Here is a 23249-nt window from a genome sequence, read left to right on the forward strand (position 1 = left end):
TTTTACTATCTCGGTATCAAGTGGTCCGTCTCGGTACCAAGTGGTCCGTCCGTCGCGGTACCAAGTGGACTGTTACGGTAACCGGTACTCAAGCTACAGACCATCGTGTGCAAAATGAGTTGTCATGCCGTTAACCCTTTACCTTGGTTACAGATACGAAGTATTATAGAGAGTAGATTGTTAACCATGACAACTCATTTTACACATTTACTTTCTCTTTGACTATCGGACAGATTCACTCCATTGCTTATGTTGTAGGTTTTTATAGATCTTATATAGCGTTCGGACTACAATACGCTACACTACCCTGTCCACTTGTCCTTGTTGGCTATTTGACGGTAAATACTTTTAGCCATATTTTGAACCCTTCTTCTTGCCTTGTCGTGAATCAATCTAGACTGCTAATATGAACTAGAAAATCCATGTTAACTCCTTTCCCCTATGCTTGAAATAACTCATTTCAATCCATTGGCTAAGTAACGTTGTTATGCTATATTATGTCTTATTTCGTTGCCGGTCTGCAATCGTTATTCGAGCGAATTCCTCAATTCATCCAGACGATCAGCGCTCAAGTCTCCATTCCCAGAACTGATGTTGTCTTTCAATGGAATGAACCATGTCGAGTTGGCCGAGAAGTAACTTTCTCAGTCCTTGTAAGTTGATCACTTCTACATGAGTCCATTTTAGTGGTGACTGTTTTCTCCTACATGGTCTATATAGACTAATAGAACGTTATGCTTGGCTTGATCTTGTACTACAATGACGATATTATTTTCATATAAGGGCATATTCAACTCTTGTGGCCATACCTTAACTACTATTGTATATCTAGGTCTAGTTCTACCATCATCATAAAATGCCCGATAGGTATAATCATGTCATCAGGGACTACTAGGATTTTCTTCCAGTCCCTGATCTAACTTTCGACCTGTAGGATGACTAAAATTCCCCTCGTTATCCATCCTAATTCAGAATTGAATGTAACAGCTGGTCGATGAGAAGAAGGAGAATGGAACTAGATTGGAAAATATTTGTTGTCATTGAAAATGTGCATTTACAGTGAATGTATTACAAGATTAGATAATTTAAAACAGACTGATTGCTTCAAGTTTGGTATACAGTCGAATACTTTAGCATCTTTTCCAAGTATAGCACTATAATATTCATCTATAAGAATTTTAATGACGTGGTAATAATGTGTAGCTAATGCTCTTAGAAAGCAAGAATAGATCATACGTATGTATGACAGTGGTAAACAAATCCCACTGTCCAGTACGTTGTAATACTGCAAATGGTGTTGAGAAAGATGTACTAATCATGGAGTTATTGATAAAAATGATACTGACTCAACGACTACTAAAAAAGTCCCTGATTGAATGTAGCATCAAATGGGAGACTGTAGGCATTCAAGAATTCTATCATAATTAATATAGATGAGTACAAAGGATATTCCATGGATTATGAAGTCATTATGTAATCCTTGGATATATAAGACACGATGAAAATTTCAATCTTAAATGCTATATCGGTTAAGACAGTAATTGAAAAAGTTATACGCGTACAAAACCAGTTAATTTATAGTACATCTCGATAGTGAAGGGAATAAGAAATACAGACATGAAATTAATTTATTGTCATAACTATAAGTATTTCCTTGCAAAACAATACGAGTAGCCATTATGAACTGTCTTATACTATATTGTACGAGTTAGCGTTAATAATCATTAGATCAAAAAACGATCAGTTTATCAACATTTTCATCGACCAACTTAAGTTTACTTTTAATTTCAAGCTAATCAAACTGAGTCTAATGCTATAGTAACAAGTACGGTATGGCCTAAGTGACAGAGAATCTTTGTATAGTATACAAGAAAATAAGATTGAATCGATTCATTTGCATTTCAAGTTTACTCATTCAACATTAGGCCTAAATTTTAATCTACTTCCTGGTAATAGAACAATACTGCAGTATTCTTCCCTGATTGATATAATTAAATAATGAATTTATATTATTGTGAATCAGAACACTTACCCTGTATTATGCGAAAAATTGTAACGAAATTTCATAATTCTACTGTTTAGTGTTTCGTAATATAATAATACGATTGCTTTTCTCTCAGTAAGCACACAACAGATAATAATCACCTCCTTGTTTATTATATAATTAAGAATGAAAACTTCATCTTGTTGATTGAATAGAGCCATCGCAATCAGTATGGTGAATTGATCGATAGTGATCAGATCCTGATCGAAATCCACGTTGGTGGTATAGCTGTGCCTTTCACGGTTGAGATATTCGAAAATCCGAGAAATTTAGTTCATTTGGTGCGATTTGTTGCTCATCGTTCGGGTTCTTATACAGTTTCGATTATGCGTAGTGGTCAACACATTAGAGGAAGTCCATTTATTAAAATTTTCGATGCAGGTAAAATTAATATATCGATTTTAATTAATAATTAGGTTTAAAAGTTATGTTAATACCTGCGATAAGTTATACTTTATTGAGAAGGCTAAGAAGTTTTTGTTATTAATGTTACAGTTGAATTTCATTTGAAGATAGTTATGGATAATTGCGCTAATAGCCTACAGAGTATTGTACTGTAGATTCATTTATCATACAGTAGAAGGGTATTTCTGTCTTAAAATTACGTAGAATCTACTCATCTTGTAACACTATGTAATCTCATGATTTTATTGTATAATATTTATACCAATACGATAAATAGGTTAAGTAATGCTTACATTTTATTGAAACTAACCGTAAATGGCACTACTTTACGCTCAGAGGATAGAAAGTAGCCCTTGGTTAATTTATTAATATAACTAGATAACATTACATTCTACCATTGGCCGGAAATTTTACTTCCTACATAAGCTTTTCACTATCATTCTTTGACCTGCTCATTGCTGAAACTCTACTATTAATTGATTTAATGAACATTATATGAATAAATAAGATGTAATTGTTAATCACCATGAATAGGCCCAGTTGACCCTCTGAAGACTGCTTTTGCCAACTACACCTCAACAGTTGTGGTAACAAATAATATCTATCACTCATTGGACGTGATTGCTAAAGATAAATATGGAAATGTTTGCTCACCGAAACAATTAGATAAATCTTTATTTAATTTACGCGTGAATAAGGTTGGTTATAATTCAGTTGTAAATCATGGCTGTTTTACTTGATTGATAGCAAATCGATATGTGAACTCATACTTTCCATAGTATTTATCATTTACAGTACTGAAAAGGTGAATTTAAAAATTGAACAGTTTATGCAAGTCCGATTTCAATCTGCATCATGGCATGGTTAGACTACTTATTAATTAATTATAATTACTAATAAATCCATATTATAGTTGGATGCGAAGAAAACATCCCATAATGCTGAATTGGTAGTAGTTAGTGGCGATACGGCAGACGGTAATTCGACAATGTTACTTAAAATTTCCGAGCCTGGGTGCTTTCGTGCCATCGCCACATACAACAACATTAAATTAAAAAACGGCGAAATAATTATAATCTCGCTAACAGGTAATTTTACCTTGATCTTAAATAATTGAATAATTGACTACGTAGTACTAAGTCTAACGTGCTAAAATTACAATGTCTTCCATTGTGCACCCTTACGTACGATTTTTTCTTGGACTGTGCAAATGACAGACCTGGTTTGCAGATAGAAAATATTAATATTAATAAAATATTATTTTCAGAGTCGGAAGCATCGGAAGTTGATAGAATCATCAAAAGTAATGATACCAACTTATCTTATCAAATTAAATACTTTTCCAGTAACGTTTTCGATAAAGCGAGATCGGCATATAGCTATATATCACCGCGGGTAAATACTGTACAGTACGCTATTCCTTTTAATCTAATTTCGTTACAATTTTAGTAATGACAGATAACAATTGTTTCAACTTAGCATATAAAATAGTATATAAATTGATTTAGCGATCTCATTTACCTTAGCAACTGACTATAAAGGAATTCTATCTGAAGTTTATCCCAAGAACTATCTGTAACTTTCGCATTCGACCTCATACGAAGGTACAGTGTAATATATTTTTAAATATGCCCTCACAGATACACAACACTTTCAGTTCTATTTTTACAGCAAATTATATGAAAATAAAAGGAATGTTTTTGCTCTTTGTTACAGTTTTCTTACAGTAGTTCCCATAGCTGTGATCCTCACATACTTACGATTAGTGATGGGCTACAACCTCCTGTTACTATATGGTGTGAAAAGCGAAATATTTTAGTAGCAATTTTTAATAGATATCTACAAAGAAGCCTTGGTAAGGGATCATATCGGTTATTTTAACGGCATTATTATAATAAAAGTAAACACAAAATATTGGTAAAATCTTTAACTATTTTATACTTTCATTCGTAAAGGAGGATCGGAAAGCTTTCAGCACAAAAGATCATTTTTTTATCAAGAAGTTCGAAAAGTGCATGCTTCTCATCCTTCTCGCGCTTTTACGAAGCTACGCATTACTAATCTTAATCGAAAGAAGATTTTAAAGAGCGTAAGTAAAGAAAAATGCATTACTTTATTTTACACACGATAAGGTTAATCTGTCTGGCATTATAATGCATCGGAGTGTATTGGAAAGGCTACGAATTATACATCTCTTGCGATGTATTGTTATCCTCAATAATACAGTTGCGATATATTGATGAAGTCTCCTTCTCATGATGATTCAGTTTATGAGCAAAACTGCAAGATTCGATGTTTCCGATTGGTGTCATAACTTTGAAGTTAGTTTTGAATTAGAAGAAGCTCTTGATTGGGGAGGTGTAAGACGAGAACTGTTCGAAATTCTAAATACGGAGCTATTTACACCTTCTGAGAATGGCTTATTTACAACATTCGATATTGAAAATAAACAAGCATTGGTAAGTAATATAGCTTGTTGTAATACTACATGCAAGCAGGCTACTTCAAGGTGTTAATCAGCGCGAATATACATGCATTTACTTCATCGACTTTAAGATTCATCCGAATACAAAAAGAGCGGATTCTTACCCACTGTCCTTCTACGAGCTGTGCGGAAAAATTGTGGGTAAATGCTTATATGATTCAGCTCAGGGTGAAGCTTATCACTTGTTGGTTAAAGCAAGATTCAGTAGATCTTTTTTAGCGCAGATGCTAGGATTGAGAGTTAGCTACGATGTAAGTAATACTCTACTAAGATTTAATAAATAAAATTTTGAACGTATGCTCTGTATAGATAGTAATCAAAATAAATATTTATAACGTTGATAACTTTTTAATTGAAGCTTTTATAATAATTTGAATGACTAGTACTTCTCGAGTGATGATCCGGAACTATATAAAACGAAAATAAAATATATCTTAGATAATGATGTAACGGAATTAAACCTGACATTTGCAGAAGAAGAATATAGTAGTTCTGGTAATGTTGTTAAGGTAAATGAATTGTTGAAATTGCACTATGTATCAATTTTTTCTGACTGGAAAAGTCTTTGTAATTAGTACTCTAATTACAACTTGTTACTACGTAGGTAGTAGATTTAAAATCCAATGGGCGATTTATTACGGTTACTGAAGAAAATAAAATCGAATACCTAAATCTCTTATCGCAACACAGACTTGCAAAAAAATTTACTAGCGAGATGGATCACTTTTTGAAAGGTGGACAATAGTTGTGAATTACTTTAAAAATTGCATGTACGGTAACCTTGACAAAGGTATGTTGTTATATACTATATTAGGCGTTCACCTGTTGATCCCAGAAAATTTACTGGCAATATTTGATGAAAGCGAGCTAGAGGTGATTACAGAGATTGCTCTTAATATAGTATAGCTTTATCATTTGTAAAGTGAATAAAACTAGACATCCAAAAATTAATTAAATTCTACGTTGCTGATATGTGATATAGTTACTATCCTATTAAATGTAGACTATCGCGTTAATTATAAATTAACATTACTTTATTCTTTCATAGCTTCTGATGTGCGGAATAGGGAATATAAGTATTAGCGATATGAAATTAAACTGCATCGCTACCGATTCTTCACGTTCTTTTGGGAAGGTAAATTTTGCGTAATGGAGCTATTAGATCTGCACGAGATAATCGTACGCTGATATGACTCTAATTTTTTTCTCCTTTCATATTAGATTCTCAGATGGTTTTGGGCTATTGTAGGTACATTCTCGCAAGAAGAGCTAGCTCGATTACTGCAATTTGTTACTGGCTCATCGCAACTTCCGCCTGGAGGATTTAAGGAACTTAGACCGAGTCTTCAAATATCCCCTGCTCTTGTTCAAAACGGCTTACCGACATCTCATACTTGGTATTGTAAATTTATATCTTGTCATTATTATTTTATATCACTTTAATAATATAATATAGTTCTAAATTATTCCTACCTCTTTTATGCTATAGTTTTAATCAGTTATGCCTACCGGAGTACGACTCATCTGCAGAGCTTAAGAGATGCCTCATCTTGGCTATAAATGAGGGATCGGAAGGCTTCGGACTTGTATAGAATAAAAATCGAATTAGTACTATCTTTCGAAATACAGCACTGTATACAAACAATTGAACAAAATATTGAGCTAATTTGCTTTATATAATATTTTACAACTTCAAGCAGTTGTACATTAGTTGAAACATATTTTTGCCAGACAAAACTTTTACTTGCACTTTTTCGATCATTAAAAATGCACAAACTATTAAAGTTGTGCTCTGATTAACTTTAGATGTACTTATATTGTATTATTGGAACGTTTTTGTATTAGCATTTGACAGGTTAAGGTTGCAATGGTGAAACCAATGTTCGATTTTATGAAAATGAGTATTAATAATTTGTAAAATTATTTATATTTATTGAATTTTTCATACGCACCTAAAGCATGTACTTGGATCTGGCTTTAATAATTTTATTTGCGTTCTAACTTTTACTACGAATTTATAATATTATAATCTACAGTTTAACTTGCTTGCTCATTTTGATGTGATGAATGATTGATTAGTTTGATATTAGTTGGAATATATTAGACAGATACAATAAAATAATTGACTTTTCTGAAAACTTTTATTCGTCGATAATGAATTCAATTTCTTACAAGCTGTCTAAGTCTTCTTGGTTAAATATTTACACTGCTGCTAAGACACTAAGCAGATTTTTTCATGTTTAATAAGTAATCAGTGCACAATACTCTTAGGTGATTAGTTTCAATTATATTTTTATTCCTGGATTTTCGAATCCACGAACGCTTTTGATCTAATTTTACTTGTAATTATAGTAAGTGCAGTGAATGTATATTTAATAGTGCGAATAGACTGCTTGTACTACTATTCTTTTTACAGAATATGCTCTTAATTTTTATATACTGAAAAATATCTTACATATTTACAAGAAATGCGCAGTTGTTGGCATCTGCATTGTACGTTATGAAATATATAATCAATCCTAAAGTAGTAAAGCCACGGATAAGTCAATACAGACTAATTTTCTTTGAGCACGAGACAATTATCTAAGTGCTCATTAATTATTGAATGCCGAATATCTGTTCGGTGACAAATCGGACACTTAACATAACGAAGTTCATCCGCCACTGAATCCATTGAGAGTGGTTTACGTTCTTGCGAACTTTCTCCATCTCTGATTTTTGATTTTTCCCTTATAAATAATATTTCATCATCACTGTCTGTAAAATTGCCTTGATAACGACTGTTATCTTTCTGTGCTGTAGGTTCGCTTTCTGGGTTGGATTCGAGAGACGTATCTAAGAGACTTATAATTTGCAGCTTACTCGAGCTATTAATATTATGGATTGTATCTGCTGAATCGCACACATTTACAGGATTTTCTTTAATTTTACTAAGTTGTCTTGGATTAGAGATTTGAGACTTTTCATAAACAGCAAATTTATTGATGCAATCATTAGTTACTCCTTCACTTATTTGATGAGTTCGGTGAGTAGTAGCAGCAGAGTGTTGACTTAAGGCTGGAAATCGGTAATTGGCGGTACTAGATTTATCATCGTTTGATCCTAATACATAACCTTTTCCAGAGAATGGAATAGTTGCATATGAAATACTGCTGTTTTGATTATCGTTATCGACTGACTTTTCGCTATTGATGCTACGTGAACCATCGCTAATACTGGTACCTTGAGCACGATCGATGTTATCATTCACTTTTTTAGCATGATGGAAATCAGTTATTTTGGTTTGATTATCATTGTCCTTATCCAATTTTTTTCTTTTTTTGCCTTTTTCTCCGTAGCCTTCAGGCTCCTTGACTTTTATAAATGTACCACCGCAGCTTTGTTGATGATCGCTCCACCAAGGGTCGTTCTTGGATGGAGCTCTATTCATAGCTCTTTTTACGTAACCAAAAAATGGCGAACGATCCTTACAAGGCCCATTACATCGCCACCAGTGTTGTCTGTAGACATTAACCTAATCATAAATAAGATATTACTCTGATCTACTGTATTTTCCAATTAAAGGTATGCAGCCATCGTATGAAATAAAGTTAATAAATATCTTTGCCTGCGTAAACAGATTGTCAATGCATACTGATACAGATCATTATTAAATTAGGGTACAAAGAATTAACTAGTGAACTATCCTGCATTACATCGTAGGCAATATTTGTCTACAATTGCAATACAAAAGGCGCTTACATCCTATAGCATTGCTATTTTTGACATACAGTACAGTATACAGAAGCTGACTTAAATCAACCGAATTTTACCTCATCGTGAAAGTTGTGATAAACCTAAGCAGGGCAATGCAAATTAAATTGCAGAAAAAGAAAAATTACAATTATAAATTAGATCAGGCAAGAAAAGAATCTGTTACAGTGACAGGTTACTCCGTAAAGTATGTCAATCCGTAAGTTCAATTATGCAAATTCAACAACACGAACTGTTATATTAGCTCCAGTAGCACTATTGATCCTATGCATGTGTTCCAAGAAGCATGGTCCATGAGCATCGTGATCCTAATAGAATAAATTATGATAGAGAAATACGAGTACGTTATTCTATCCTAGCTTAAATGATACCGACAATATACGTATGCGTATGCTCGCAAATGGCAAGATAAAAGTTATGCATATTACCCTATTATCATGTATCACGAAGAGGTAAGCATGGATCATTTCATGCTAAAATTTTGAAAAAATAACATAAGAGGTTATGGAATCATGTATTATTTAGCACTAATAAAATCGCTGGATCATTTATTAGTTCTATATGATGTCTTGCTACAGCACATTACAGCTGACGTTTATAGTCGACAGCATTGAAAAAATTGTAAGACTCCCCAAAATTGATATTGCCCATAAGATCAAGTGCTGTAACTTGTAGAATACTTGTATATCCTTTACTGATGATAGTATAGAGTATAATGTAGTTCTAATTACTTGCAAATGTTCTAAGCGTAACCATTTCATGCTTCAATGCAGTGACAAATTGATAGTATTACGCGTCCAACATAAGTAAATTACCGGTTATTAACGTTGTATTATCATCATGGCTGCAAAGAAAATCATTGGTAAAGTTCCATACTTACAGTATGCGATCTTTACTTACCAAGAGCGTTTGTACAAGATCTCGTCTTGGTCGAAATTTCAGTAATGGTTGGCTTAAACGGATTGAGCAATAGCCAGCTTTTTTCTGATAGATACATAGTCCGGCACACCTTGATAAATCATCGAAGAAAATTACTATAAACCTCATTGATTATCATTAAAAGTCAACTAGTGCTTGTGTCATGTCAACATCTGCATAGCGACCAAGGACAATATACGCATACTGTATCAAATGTTTGACACCTTTCTATTTCAATCACGCTACAATTTATTATTGAATACTGAAATAAGTTAGGATAAGAACTTGTAAAATAACGATAATATACAGAGAATTACTTACAAAGTCATCTTTGGGCTCCATCGGACTTCGACACTTAATAGCTTACCCCAAAAATATGACTGATTATACTGGAGAAATAGCGCTCGAATATCCGGATTGGGATCGTTAATCTCCCAATAATCATCGACTATTGAAACAGTTGGATCTTTACTATTCTTACTTTCTGGTGAATCTTGCTTGCTAAGGGCTACAGCTAGAGCAAAATCATTATCTTCACACCAATCAGTTTGATCCATGCTGTCGCCATAAGAGCTGATGATCCAGAAGTCGGGAACCAGTATAGACTTGTTACTCGATGGCGAACAACAACGGTAGTACAGTACTTTCTAGAGGCTTTCTAGAGCACGATTACCATACGCAAAGTATAGTTAGTATGCAGTATTGTCCAGTTTATTGACAAATCATTATGTACACAGTAGTATAGTAATTCAAGAATGGCCAACCTGCTTACCATACACTATAGTAATAATTAATTAATTAATTAATATGATGAATTTTATGTTTTGCGACGTTTAAATCAATGCTTTCGCTCATGCTATACTGTACTACTATGTCATTAACCAGGATATCTGCTGATAGAAATTAACTTGTGGACGAATAACGCAAATCTACAGTAGATGCCCCCCCCCGTTCTGTACTGTAAATAGAAAGGATAGCAAGCTTTGACCCCGATGCAGTAACAGCAACCTTGCAATCATGGCCTTACCCGAAGTTATTTGCGTGCGTGATGTGGAAAAATATGCAATAGCCCACCTAAATAAAAATGCATTGGGTTACTATGATTCCGGAGCAGATGATGAGGAAACCTTAAATGATAACATCAATGCCTGTAAGAAGTTAGTACCGGTATTAGATGATGCGTTGATTGGCGCACGAAGATACAGTAGTTGATTGGATTTTTAGTGGTTGATCAGTGAGTGATTCATGACTAAATTGCAGCATTTAGCAGTTCATGAGTATGGCAGATCTTAACCATTGCTGCATGGCAATCGGGTATTTTTCTCCCATGCTAATCTTTCGTACTAGATAGTAAATACTGTAATAGTGTAGCTAGATATCATACAATTTTGCTAGCTACGAGATAGCCTAGACCTGCAAATAACTGTTATCATCATTTTGACTTTTTTGCCTTCATGATTAAGACTACGGTTGAGACCGCGTATGCTGGTTGATGTAACTAAAGTCGACTGCAGTACGACAATCCTTGGTCAGAAAATTTCTTTTCCTGTAGGAATAGCACCTTCTGCGATGCAACGAATGGCTCATCCTGATGGAGAAATTGCTACTGTCAAAGGTAAGATTGTATTTAGACCTGATTTACATTTATAATGAATCATTAGTGTAATTCATAATCGCATTATCAGCAACGTGGCCGGTATACAGTAAATGCTAGTAATGATAATGTTATAATGTTATATTGTATATAGTAATAGTCATCGCTTGGGCGCCTTCATTGAGGTATTTAATTGATGAGTCCCATTTTACTTTGCTTACTTTTTAGTATCACCATGTTACGTTCTGTCCGTGCAAAATCATCTTGCTAGTATTGATAATAATAATAAGCATCGTTTTGGGCATTTACTTTGGTGTTTAATTGATGAGTCCCCATTTTAGTTTGCGTACCTTTCTTTTAGTAGTCCCTAGTATACAGTATACGCTAGTCTAATTTGCACACTAGTATTTAAAATCAATCAAGATCAGACACTTTGTGAATGGCAAGTTAACATAATACTTAAAAAGTTGCTAATCTATGTATTATGAACTCCATATAACTATACAAAACAGCTGCTGATTCTTTGAAGACTTGTATGACTCTAAGTACACTAAGTACAACTAGTATGGAAAGCGTTGCAGAAGCTTCACCAAATACCTTGCGATGGTTTCAGTTATATGTGGTAAAGGACCGCGAGATAACGCGGCAATTTGTTAAAAGGGCTGAAATGTCTGGGTATAAAGCGTTAGTATTAACGGTTGATGCACCAGTTTTAGGAAACAGAAGGATAGATGTTAGGAATAGGTCAGTTAAATATCTAGCAGTGTAGATATTAGATACGTATATCAAATTTTTCTTATCTTTACATCATTGATACAGTACTAGTAAACACACAAATTAAGCCAATTGACATTTCTAGATTTCACCTACCTCCGCATCTCTCGCTTGGTAATTTTGAGAAAGTAACCTTGCATATAGAAAAAAACAAGAAAAGCGACTCTGAATTATCGCGATATTTTGTATCGGAAATGGATGCATCATTAACATGGAAAGATATCACTTGGCTAAAGTCAATTACCTCGCTTCCAGTTATCGTAAAAGGTATTTTAACTGCTGAAGATGCTGAAATGGCAGTCAGGGTTGGCGTCGAAGGTATTTGGGTATCAAATCATGGAGGAAGACAATTGGATGGAGTGCCAACTGCTGTAAGTATTGTGATATCATAGATATTATACTATAGATATATTTTACTTTTCAGTTATCATTACCATGATTATTTTGTAATGTAGTTATCTCTAATGCAGATATTCTAAAATTTTTAAATACGCTAGATTGAAGCCTTGCCAGAAATTGTCAAAGCGGTAAATAATAGAGCAGAAATCTATGCAGATGGAGGTTTTCGTACTGGTACGGATGTATTTAAAGCCATCGCACTTGGAGCCCGAGCTGTATTTGTTGGCAGGCCGATACTATGGGGACTCGTTTATAATGTATGCTTAACTTTAGTGCGAAGCTAATTTTACTTTATTGCATGCAAGAATACACATTTTGTGCATCGTAGAATGTGCAATGTAATTTTCAGGATGAGCTTTGAAGTCATTTTCTTTGATTGCTTTTTGTCTTTAATATATTTATATTCTATACAGGGACAGAAAGGTGTTGAGAAAGTTTTGCAGCTATTGCAACAAGAATTTCATCGAACGATGCAGTTATCTGGTAAGCCTATTTGCCTCAGTATACGTACTGTCACTTATTAATCTTATTAGTATGTAATATGGATTATCAAAGGATAACAATGATAGACATAGGCATAAATTAATTTATTACCTGTGTACTATTCTTATTACTCATACCATTTCCTTTTTGAAATGACTCTTGTAATTTATCGGCTAATTTGATGTTAGCTTAGGTGTAAAATTGATCTTTCGCTATTAGCTACTGCGTTTAGTCTAAAATTTGGCAAGACGATATGAATCTTGATCTAGTTGTTAGTGGTTGATCAAATGGTATCACTAATTAGTGAATTATCCGTTACGGAGTTGTAGACCCACATTATTTAATATTGTACTATCTTCGTTCGCAATTTACGCTGTAAGCATGTGATATCGGTATATAAAAAATTAATATAATTTTATGTTATTACTTGCAGGTTGTGTTTCAATCAAGGATATTAAATCGTCATTGATAACCTATGCTTCAAGCTATAGTAAACTATGATGGCAACTGTTACAATTATAATTACTCATTTGAACAGTTATACCGTCAACAGATTTCTTAGTTATAGGTATGGAATAACTGTCTAGAATGTTTTGTTGAATTTTATGCCATTAGAGATTGATGATTAATTCAGTTATCTCTATAAAGCAATCAAGTATTGTATAATCTGCACCTAATGCCTATATTATAATTATCGTAATTTTATGACCAGTTATGTTGATAAAAATTTAAAAATTTAAAGTTAGATGAATTTAGTATAAAAAGGATTGTCATCCAATATCTCGAATTCAATCAAGTTGTAAAATGTGCGAGGATTATTAGCAGGGTACAAGATTGTGTAAATAGCAATGCTGTTCTCCAATGAATCAAATCAACTTTTGCTAGAAGAATAGACAATTTAGATAGCATGCAGGGATTTCAATTTTTATATATAGAATCAAGGCAAAAAGTGAATATTCTACGAATGTTCAGAACAGTAGTAGAATTGCAAGCATAATGCACGTTGTGTTGCTGATAGTAGCGATCTATGATTAGAGTGATGATTTAGCAATAGATTCGATAAATTACAGGTGAAAGACTCTGAAACGATAAGGTAATGTCATATTTTATCCACATTTGTATAAAGAATTCTTTTGATCGTCAATACATATAAAATACGTCATGTGATAATCTATACGATATCTCGCCCACAACCACGCTTATTCTGCCAAACTTGATCAAATAAAATATGCCTAGCAGTAATATTTTCATATAATATATATATTATATAACTTAATTTAAGGATTGATCAATATAGATTCATTAAGCAACATAATTGAAGGAGATGAATGATTCGTTCACAGAAATAGTGGTGTATCTACTGCATTATTTAAAAAAAATATCTCGTTTCTTGAGTATTTGTATAATACAGAGCATATCAGAATTACTATATTTTTATTACTACGCCTACATCAGAAGATGAATAACTATTTCTACCATCAAAATTCGAAAAGTTCCCCCAAGCGTTTATGCAATCTTGACGTAATATCTTACATCAGCAGTATTACGAGTCATCCTTTATTTACTGTTTGTATGTGAATAAGGGAATATCTCGACGACAACAGCACTGCAAGCTCCGGAAACATAATCATTTGAGCTAGTTGATCAATGGGTTGTTCTCTGTTCCTTTTTATGGATATCCTCTACGTATCTTGGCAACACTCATATACAACGGCTATCGTTGTATCTATTGAAAGTAATAATTTCACTGATGACCAGTATTTGTAGCTGATATACAGACTGAATACTGTTGGATCTACTGTTGAATAGAGTATGGCGATAGAGGTAAACATCATTCCTATCGCATTACTTGATGGGAGAGTTTGCCTAAAGACCGATATTAGCTCTACCAATGAAAATTCTTCAATACAGAAGGTAAAAACGCAAAAGAATTTCATTTTTCGCTATCCATATCGCTTCCACTCTACATGCCTATCTTGCAACAGGCCCTATCGGTCTTACTATTGCTCGTATTGGAGTTTGACTTTTTATTTTTGGATCAGATTTGGAGTTGGAAAATGGCGTTTGGACAGAACTCTGCTGTAGACTGGAGAAACCGAGTGAACTAATACACACGTTCTTACTATTGCTCGTATTGGATTTTGACTTATTTATTTTTTGGATCAGATTTGGAGTTGGAAAATGGCGTTTGGACGGAACTCTGCTGTACTGTAGACTGGAGAAACCGAGTGAACTAATACACACGTATACGATTACCGCTGATTTCAAAGGTGAAGGTGTGTCAAGTTGACTCAACCGGTTGGTTACGTGTTGCTAACTTGCTACGCATAGAATAGCAACCGGTTGAGTCAAAACTTATTGTTAATTAGTATAATATAACAATTAATGATTAACAATACAATAATAGACTTTACAGTGATAAGAAGAAGGGTAACGTCAGCCAGTCAGTCACTACAAGGTGACGCGCGTTCACTGCTGGAAGGGTGACATGCATGCAGTCAACTTCTCCATGAGATGTAGTAGCGTGCAAAATGAATTGTCAGCCCTAGAAACGTCACTCGTCTCTACCTTCCTAGTGAAAACCATGTCGCGTAAGGTCAAGGCGAGCTGAAGAGGGGTGACATTTTATAATCTGCGTTGAATGGATAATGAGATACACATTGCACGTTCACTGCTGGAAGGGTGACATGCATGCAGTCAACTTCTCCATGAGATGTAGTAGCGTGCAAAATGAATTGTCAGCCCTAGAAACGTCACTCGTCTCTACCTCCCTAGTGAAAACCATGTCGTGTAAGGTCAAGGCGAGCTGGAGAGGGGTGACATTTTATAATCTGCGTTGAATGGATAATGAGATACTCATTGCAGGATAAACTGCACTACAAGTGCCCATTCAACAGTTAGTACATCATACTGTGGACTACTTTTGATACAAAATCATTTTCTACTAAGCAAGTGTATCATTGCTATACTAATTAATAAGAAGGTAGTGAACGACTTCTTCTCTCGACTGCCACTCAATGCCTTCACTATAATGATTCCATAATGAATAAGTCAATTCATGGCTAACATTCTGTGGCTTTACAACTCCTGCTTTGGATCTATTTCTACCTTTTGACAGCGTAAATATCACCTAGGATTGATCATAATACCGTGTAGTACTAGTTGTCAGCTGGATTTGCTTCAATTTTTTTTTACAGTTGATTTTCTTGATCGTCCAAATTTCAATTCATTGCACAGGTAGAAAAAAACGCATTGAAATACCGACACAAATCATATTGGAATTGCAACCTTTTGGCCACAAGTCGAGGATTAAGCAAGTCAAATACCAACTGGATAGGCGTAGCAGTGAAGAATCATGTTAACTACCCTAAAAACTGTATGTTTCCTTGGTTTATTCGCATTATTGGTCACAGTTTGGATATGGTTATACGCCACAGTATCTTGGTATCGTGCATTAATTGATGGCAGCTTGGCGGTAAATAGACCATTGAAAAAATCCATCCCACCTTATCCAGGAGATCAATTAACCAACATTTTTTGGTTTGTTCAGGTATATTCTTTCTACGTTAAAATCGATGTGGCATTATCTTAGCAGACTGTTAGTAGAGATAATTTGTTATCAATCAATATTTACTGTCACATAATCCCCCTCAAAATCTTGTCCAACATGCTCCACATCTACCTATGTACACTGTGTACAGTTATGGTATACTCCAGTCAAGTACTTAATTTGTTGATGAAACCACGAAATTGGGTCTAGTAGTCTAATTTTGTTACGTATACTCTATAATATTATTAGTAAAACATGCAATATTCTAAGGGATAGCCAGAAATGCCTATATTGCTGTCCAATATAGTAATGTCTACTGTTGTGTCGTAATAGTAACAAAGGCATTGCAAGAATGCCATGGTGGAACCCCTGACTCACTGTACAGTGTACAGTATACGCTATACAGTACAGTGACAAGTCTGTCGATAGCATTATGGATTATTGAATCATTGCTTATTTTGGATAAGTCTATCTAAAATGCTGTGATTTCTTCAAATACAAAAATGGGCTATTAACGTAATTCATGATGGCATCAATTTTAGAAGCCGGCTATCAATGATTACTTTGCAAAATCATAGCCTTACTTTGACACCTTGTTGTTCTGTCATGACCTGAACTCTTGCCACGTATTATAAACATATAGATCAATATCACAACTTAGCATACAATACAGGTTTATAGTTTGAGTGTGCACCAGGTTGTGCTAATGATAGAGTACAGCAATATAGCATTAACGATATTATTTGGATACTAAATGCATAGTTAAATCTTACGAAGTATATATTCATATGAGAACTATTATCATACACAAGGATCTACATTTAATGATTAACGTCTTTTACCTGCCTTTTTGTACTACATATCGTATTGTAGACTCGTAGACTCTGGCAGGCCGTGTGCTATAGTGCAGTAATCTAACACAATATTTCTTATTAGTTATTAATTAATTTTATTTTAAAACAGCGATAACGGAATTAAACACGGAATAACTTATGATAACTTCTTAAAATGGCAATCACACGTATAGCTTTGTTTTTCTTAAACCGAAGAATGTAGATCATTATTGATCGTAAACTTATTGATTATGAGTACTTATTATTTTAATACAGCCTTCTGATGCTATATTCTAACTGATAATTATATAATTAATCAATAATTTCTCAGTACTGTAATTAGTTAATAAGTTAATGGCAAGGTAATAGTAATAATACGTTTAAAGCGAAATTAACTTATATAGAAATCTTTCAACTCATCGTATATCGTATGCAAAAATGTTATTTTCACAGATTAAGCATTTAAAAGGTATAATATGCTCAACCATTTTAAACAAAATATTATTCTCCTAGTAGATTAATATGGTAGCTATGCCATGATGTGATGTAGATACTAAACCAAAGAAATAAATATCCCTCGGAATGACATCATTCTTGTAGTACAAAAATTCGTTAATTTTTATAGTGATACTGTAGTTTAATTCTGAATAGATGCTAGGACGTAAACCATAATTACGTAATTGAGTCATTTTGTCGCTGTAATAAATTAGAGTATGATTATAAATATTTGTATTTGAAGTAGCACTTTACAGCATGGCCATAAAAAAATTATAATAAAAACCAATTGTAATCTACTTATTTAGATCTCCGATATCCATATTAGTAAATGGCAAGGATCTAAACGTGCCGATGATTTGATAACGTTTTGCCAGCAAAGTTTATCTGTTATAAAGCCGGAACTAGTTATTGTAACAGGTAGAGAAAAAATAGAGATATTTATTATCAACCCCTCCACCATAGACTGATCACTTCAATTAACTGATGATGTGTGCGTCTCAGAAGCAGTAAGGCCGGTATCACCAAATGTTTTATAGTACAGTTTCTAACAGGATACCATTTGAGGCCTAATGCTATTCGTGCTATGCGTGTACATAGAATATATCATTAGGATTAATAATAAGTCGTTAGCTTTTTCATTGATCTATTGCTTAATAGGGGATCTCACCGATGCAAAAGACCAGTATAAACTATCATCCACACAATATAGGAAAGAATGGGAAATGTACAATAACGTACTTCATCAATGTCGTAATGTCCGAAAGATGCGATGGATTGATTTACAAGGAAATCATGGTTAGTTTGGTAGAACAGTTCTGTATTTTGTACCCATGTACTGTAGGTAGTTAAATCATATACAATTTACGTTGATTGCAATGAATGCTTACACGTGTACGGCATAACGAGCATCTGTATGCAATTATAACTAACTATAATCTATATGTTCCACGAACATAACGTTGAATTAAAAAAGTTTTCTTTTTATCTCATTTTTAGATGCTTTTGATGTATCTGCTCTCTCGAGAAAAAGGGACTATTATCGGTAAGCCTTTGCTTAAGAATTATCTTCCAATGAGTATGCTCTACTTTAGGTGTTCGTTTGATTCCAATCTGAAAGAAAAGTAATAAGCAGGACCTACATGATTATTATCTTGTATTACAGGTTATATTCTGCTAGTGGTGGCATAGAAAAATGCCGACTTTCTTCCTGTAGATTTACTTACAATACCAGTTTTGGTGTCTACTCTTTCAATACATTAAATGCTATTCCTGATCCTGGACCTAGGAGGCCGTACAATTTTTTCGGATCATTTGATAAGGTTAGTATTTGGCTACATTACAGATGAATATTGGAGATCCTAAAATCCTTGATAAAATGGTATTGAGTTTAGTAAAATTTACAGTTTTAAAAGTAGCCTTTGTATTCCTACATCCCGTATATTTTTAATGAAATTAGACTCAAAAAAATAATCAGAGTAACCATAATACGTACATTTAATATCTTATTGTCCCATACCCGGCATGAGCGTCACATCACATGATCGTTTTCTATTAACTTTATTTATACTTCACGACTTTAGAAAGGAATGGAATTGATAAAAAAGCAAGCTGAGGCCAGTAAATCTGATAATATGACCATTTGGATTGGACATTATCCTTTATCTTGTATCATTTCTCCACAGCCTGGAATTCGACATTTAATTAGGTGAAATATTATTGAAGTTATTAGTGCATTTCTGTAGATAACAGTCATTTTGTGATGTATCTTTATAAGGTGTTTCATGTTGACACCTGAAATTTTTAAGTAATAGTCAATAATTTTTTTTATCAAAATCTTTTAATACCTTAATGAAAAGGGATGGCATCGCATATCTTTGTGGCCATTTGCATACTTTACAAGATCTTGTAACAAAGATGTATGCCGTTAATGGTGAAAATCAATATGAACTAGAGTTAGGGGATTGGAAAGACAACAGAAAGTACTGAAGATATGTTATAAAATTCGTATTCATTTACCATTTACTTACTCTTATTAAACGTTACCTTACGTAACGGTTGTAGGTATCGAATTGTGGCTATAGACCACGATCTGTTATCGTTTTCTGACAATCAGCATGGAGATTGGCCGGTTATAATTGTTACTAATCCTAAAGATGCACGCTTCTCTGCTCCAGTTCATGAGCCATCGTTGCGTATCATGCATTCTACTCACGTAAGGTACTGTACGAATTCAGTTGCAGACATAGAGAGGAGATCTTATATACGAATCCCTTCAAGAAGAAAGATTTAATAATCTTTTCCTCTGTATTGCTTCATAACTTTAACTCGTGAAGTTTTTTATTTGATATCCATCTGTTTGAATTTTATAAAAATTTTTTAGAATGCTAATTTTTTCAACATCGCCAATCACAAATATTACTGTGAAGATAGATAATCAAAAGATTGATGGCAAAGTTCGTAATGTTAAAGGACCATTGTATGTTACGAAATGGAATCCTGCTCGATATAAAAATGGCTTCCACACTATAACTGTTATTGCTACGGTATAAAAGCAATTTAAAACTGCATCATGCAGAGTAAATTCTAACTTGACAGCTTAATAGTGCGCTTACGCTTACTATTGTAGGATTCACATGGACGTGTACAACAAGTATCTCAGGAATTTTCTGTTGATGGCGCTCGATCATCACTAGAAGTCATTCCTTCTTTAATCTTACTTCATGATAATAACTTTTTCGTAAGTATAGGATCTAAGCATTTGATATTGTAAAGAATTAACAGGACGATAATACCTCTTATAGAATAGTCGCAGCATTGATGTCGCTTTAATATAGTGACATCTTTGAGTAAACATTACTACGATAACTTGATTGCTTCGGGAAACTCATAGATATTAGCATGTCGTTCTGTAATGATGTTAAGATGATTCTTCATTTTACACTTTTAATATGTGTCCTATGTTACTTTAGTTAAAGGAATTATAAGATTAGATAACATTAGTGTTAAGGGAAAGTCATAGAGAATCGGGCAGTTAGATTTCGATTTATTCGGCTAAATCTACTTCCTCATAATAATTATGAGGACTGAGTAGGTAAGGCCTACTTTGATGAGTTGTATTTATTTTAAACTGTCTAATGTTTTTGGCTAGTTTCGTATTTTATTCTTTGTCGCAGCGGTGGTTAACGTGATTCCATTGCTATATTTTCGTATAAAATCTTCTACAGGTAAGACTGTGTAACAGTTCAGCTATTAAATATTAAAAATACCATCGCTGTGCGAACTAATGCCGTCATTTTTTTGACTGTTAGGTTCAATGAATTACCGCCCTAATCCATTAACCAGGCCTTTTCTTCGACTCGCACAAAATGGTCGAATTTATTATTCACTTCTTCTTCAAGAACTTTATATTGTAGCTGGAGGTTAGTAATTTGATCATTTTTATGTTAAAATTGATTGTTATTCACTGACGGAATATAAATTTGTTTAAAATTACAAATTAAAAGGACCATGGTTTATTGGCTATATTTTAAGCGATAGTATTGGCTTTATGAATGTTTATGGATTATATGTTCAAGGTCAATTTATTTATGAAAACTTAACTTACGTTCATGGAACGTTTCAGGTATTGCATCTTTTCTTATCTAATGTAAATTTTATAATCATATGTTTGGCTAACGTATCTGTAGTTAGATCATTGAAAATTTTTAAGTGATAGCTACATTATACATATATTATTCAACAAAGACTTAGATTTGTTACTAAAATTTATCGTTGTATTTATGATACACAGCTGCTATTCTTTAACTTGCCTGTTACATTTTCCATCGCTTTATTATTGGATCCAATTGATGTATCGCCGGATGGAAGTCCTTTTAATTTGAATCAGGGTCTTAAAATTATGAAAAGGGCTTTTAATATCGTATTACATCATAAATTATTTTTATTCATAATTATGGTTGGTTCATTTATATGGCAATTGTCAAATTGTTTTATTTTCTATTATACATATGGTCTCATGGCCTTGCTAATCTCCCCAGTTAGAACTTGGTCTTTATTCATATCAGTGTATCTTGTAAAGATTTCTTGGTAATTGAAATTTTAATTTAATTTAGTTATTTGGTACTAGAATCGGGTAGGCATGTGTATAAATTAAAGTTGTTGTTAGCAATCCTACAAAATTCATACTATAGACTTATTAGAACATTTGTAGATTTTATTAGCGATTGTATTATAGTATTAAGCACGTAGTGTAGCTATAGATAAAATATTTACCTCAGTGTAGTCATTTGCGTGAAATCATTCACTGTGAATTCTCATAGTTTCATTAGTTGGCATTTGTAACACATATAAGTTATTATAAAACGTTATTCTAATTATTCTATTAGATAATAATAGTGAAAAATAGTATAAAAATTGAATTGTTTACTTTAGCGTAGAGGATTCTTACCGAAAGCTTTTATTAACCTTCTTTGTTAATTGAAAGCACAAGTTTTTTAAATGGTAGCAAAAATGGAAGGCTTTAGGGTCATAAAATTAAAAAATCTATTTATTTAATCATATAATATAATTGTAAATTATCAACGGTATTTCATACTTTTGTAGAGTACCTGCCATTGATATTTTATGCGCATAGGTAATAAAATTTATATCTAGATGCTCTGAATATATATTATACTCGTATCTACGGCATATTGTATTACAGTACATCGCAAGAAAGTCAGCTATTTGCAAATGCAAATTGATATTATGTACTTGTAGAAAATAGGTATGAATATGTCATCGATTCAATGCTTTCACAACATCAAAAGTTTTTGTTATTATTTCTATTTATACGATCGTTATCAAACGATTGGATATAGAATTAATTTTTCCTTAAGTTTATCATTTGCTGACTTACAAGCTGCTTACTCGGAAGCGTATCCATTTATCTGAATATGGCATAGGGTACAGTCAGCTACAGTTTTAGTCTGCATCGGACTCCCCAATCTCAGCTGAGATTATACAAAGTACTATGTACGTAGAATAACTTACTCTGGCAACATATTCAGCCACATACTGATTCCACGAACTTATTCACGCGTACATAAACGTAATTTGGATTTTATTTCATTTTTGTTAATTTTTTAAATCTGTAATTCGGATGAGAGAGCACAGAATGCTTGATTTGTAGTCTATATAAGCTAGTATAGACTATAATGCTACATAGTCCATTAATAATATAAGCTAACGAAACTGTAAAATGACGCGAATTACAAATACTGCACCTTTTGGTTGTTACCCTGTACTAATACTTTGGCTAAACTATGATGCACAGGTATTGCATTTACAATATGTTAGACTTGAAAAATACTAGCTTGAAAGGTATGTTGAGTGATAAGGAATAATTGAGGACCTATACTATGTTTAAGCAGTGCCCAAAATTGTATAATATAGATAACGCTGTCTTGTAAATATTCAAACAAGCAACCTTTCGCAATCAAAATCTATTAGTAACAGAAATCTACAAAATGCAA

General features: G+C 33.3%; 4 protein-coding genes across 4 annotated transcripts; 3 read left to right on the forward strand and 1 right to left on the reverse strand.

Moving 5' to 3' along the window:
- Positions 1-497: 497 nt before the first annotated feature.
- Positions 498-6568, forward strand: TRIADDRAFT_64220 (uncharacterized protein; the record flags this gene model as incomplete). Its single annotated transcript, XM_002115757.1, has 16 exons — positions 498-653; positions 2200-2425; positions 2984-3147; positions 3363-3537; positions 3717-3844; positions 3976-4053; positions 4166-4304; positions 4405-4538; positions 4717-4908; positions 5006-5185; positions 5318-5443; positions 5539-5668; positions 5749-5807; positions 5983-6069; positions 6156-6331; positions 6424-6568. The coding sequence occupies 16 exons, from the start codon at positions 498-500 to the stop codon at positions 6524-6526; spliced, it is 2253 nt and encodes a 750-aa protein (XP_002115793.1). The 3' UTR covers positions 6527-6568.
- Positions 6569-7488: 920 nt separating this feature from the next.
- Positions 7489-10162, reverse strand: TRIADDRAFT_30208 (uncharacterized protein; the record flags this gene model as incomplete). Its single annotated transcript, XM_002115895.1, has 7 exons — positions 7489-7598; positions 7986-8448; positions 8747-8770; positions 8921-8995; positions 9116-9160; positions 9588-9696; positions 9927-10162. The coding sequence occupies 7 exons, from the start codon at positions 10160-10162 to the stop codon at positions 7489-7491; spliced, it is 1062 nt and encodes a 353-aa protein (XP_002115931.1).
- A 460-nt stretch (positions 10163-10622) lies between these two features.
- TRIADDRAFT_50780 (uncharacterized protein) lies at positions 10623-13356 on the forward strand (the record flags this gene model as incomplete). Its single annotated transcript, XM_002115758.1, has 7 exons — positions 10623-10762; positions 11069-11220; positions 11712-11943; positions 12059-12344; positions 12471-12629; positions 12786-12855; positions 13289-13356. The coding sequence occupies 7 exons, from the start codon at positions 10623-10625 to the stop codon at positions 13354-13356; spliced, it is 1107 nt and encodes a 368-aa protein (XP_002115794.1).
- A 3004-nt stretch (positions 13357-16360) lies between these two features.
- Positions 16361-21826, forward strand: TRIADDRAFT_1234 (uncharacterized protein; the record flags this gene model as incomplete). Its single annotated transcript, XM_002115759.2, has 14 exons — positions 16361-16405; positions 18042-18153; positions 18394-18531; positions 18733-18778; positions 18899-19055; positions 19317-19441; positions 19593-19715; positions 19798-19953; positions 20117-20279; positions 20363-20473; positions 20885-20942; positions 21045-21155; positions 21240-21358; positions 21527-21826. Coding segments are annotated over 14 exons (1764 nt in total), but the record flags the coding sequence as incomplete, so codon positions are not given.
- Between the last annotated feature and the right edge of the window lie 1423 nt (positions 21827-23249).

This window comes from Trichoplax adhaerens, genomic scaffold (assembly GCF_000150275.1).
Source record: "Trichoplax adhaerens TRIADscaffold_12 genomic scaffold, whole genome shotgun sequence".
NCBI lineage: Eukaryota > Metazoa > Placozoa > Uniplacotomia > Trichoplacea > Trichoplacidae > Trichoplax > Trichoplax adhaerens.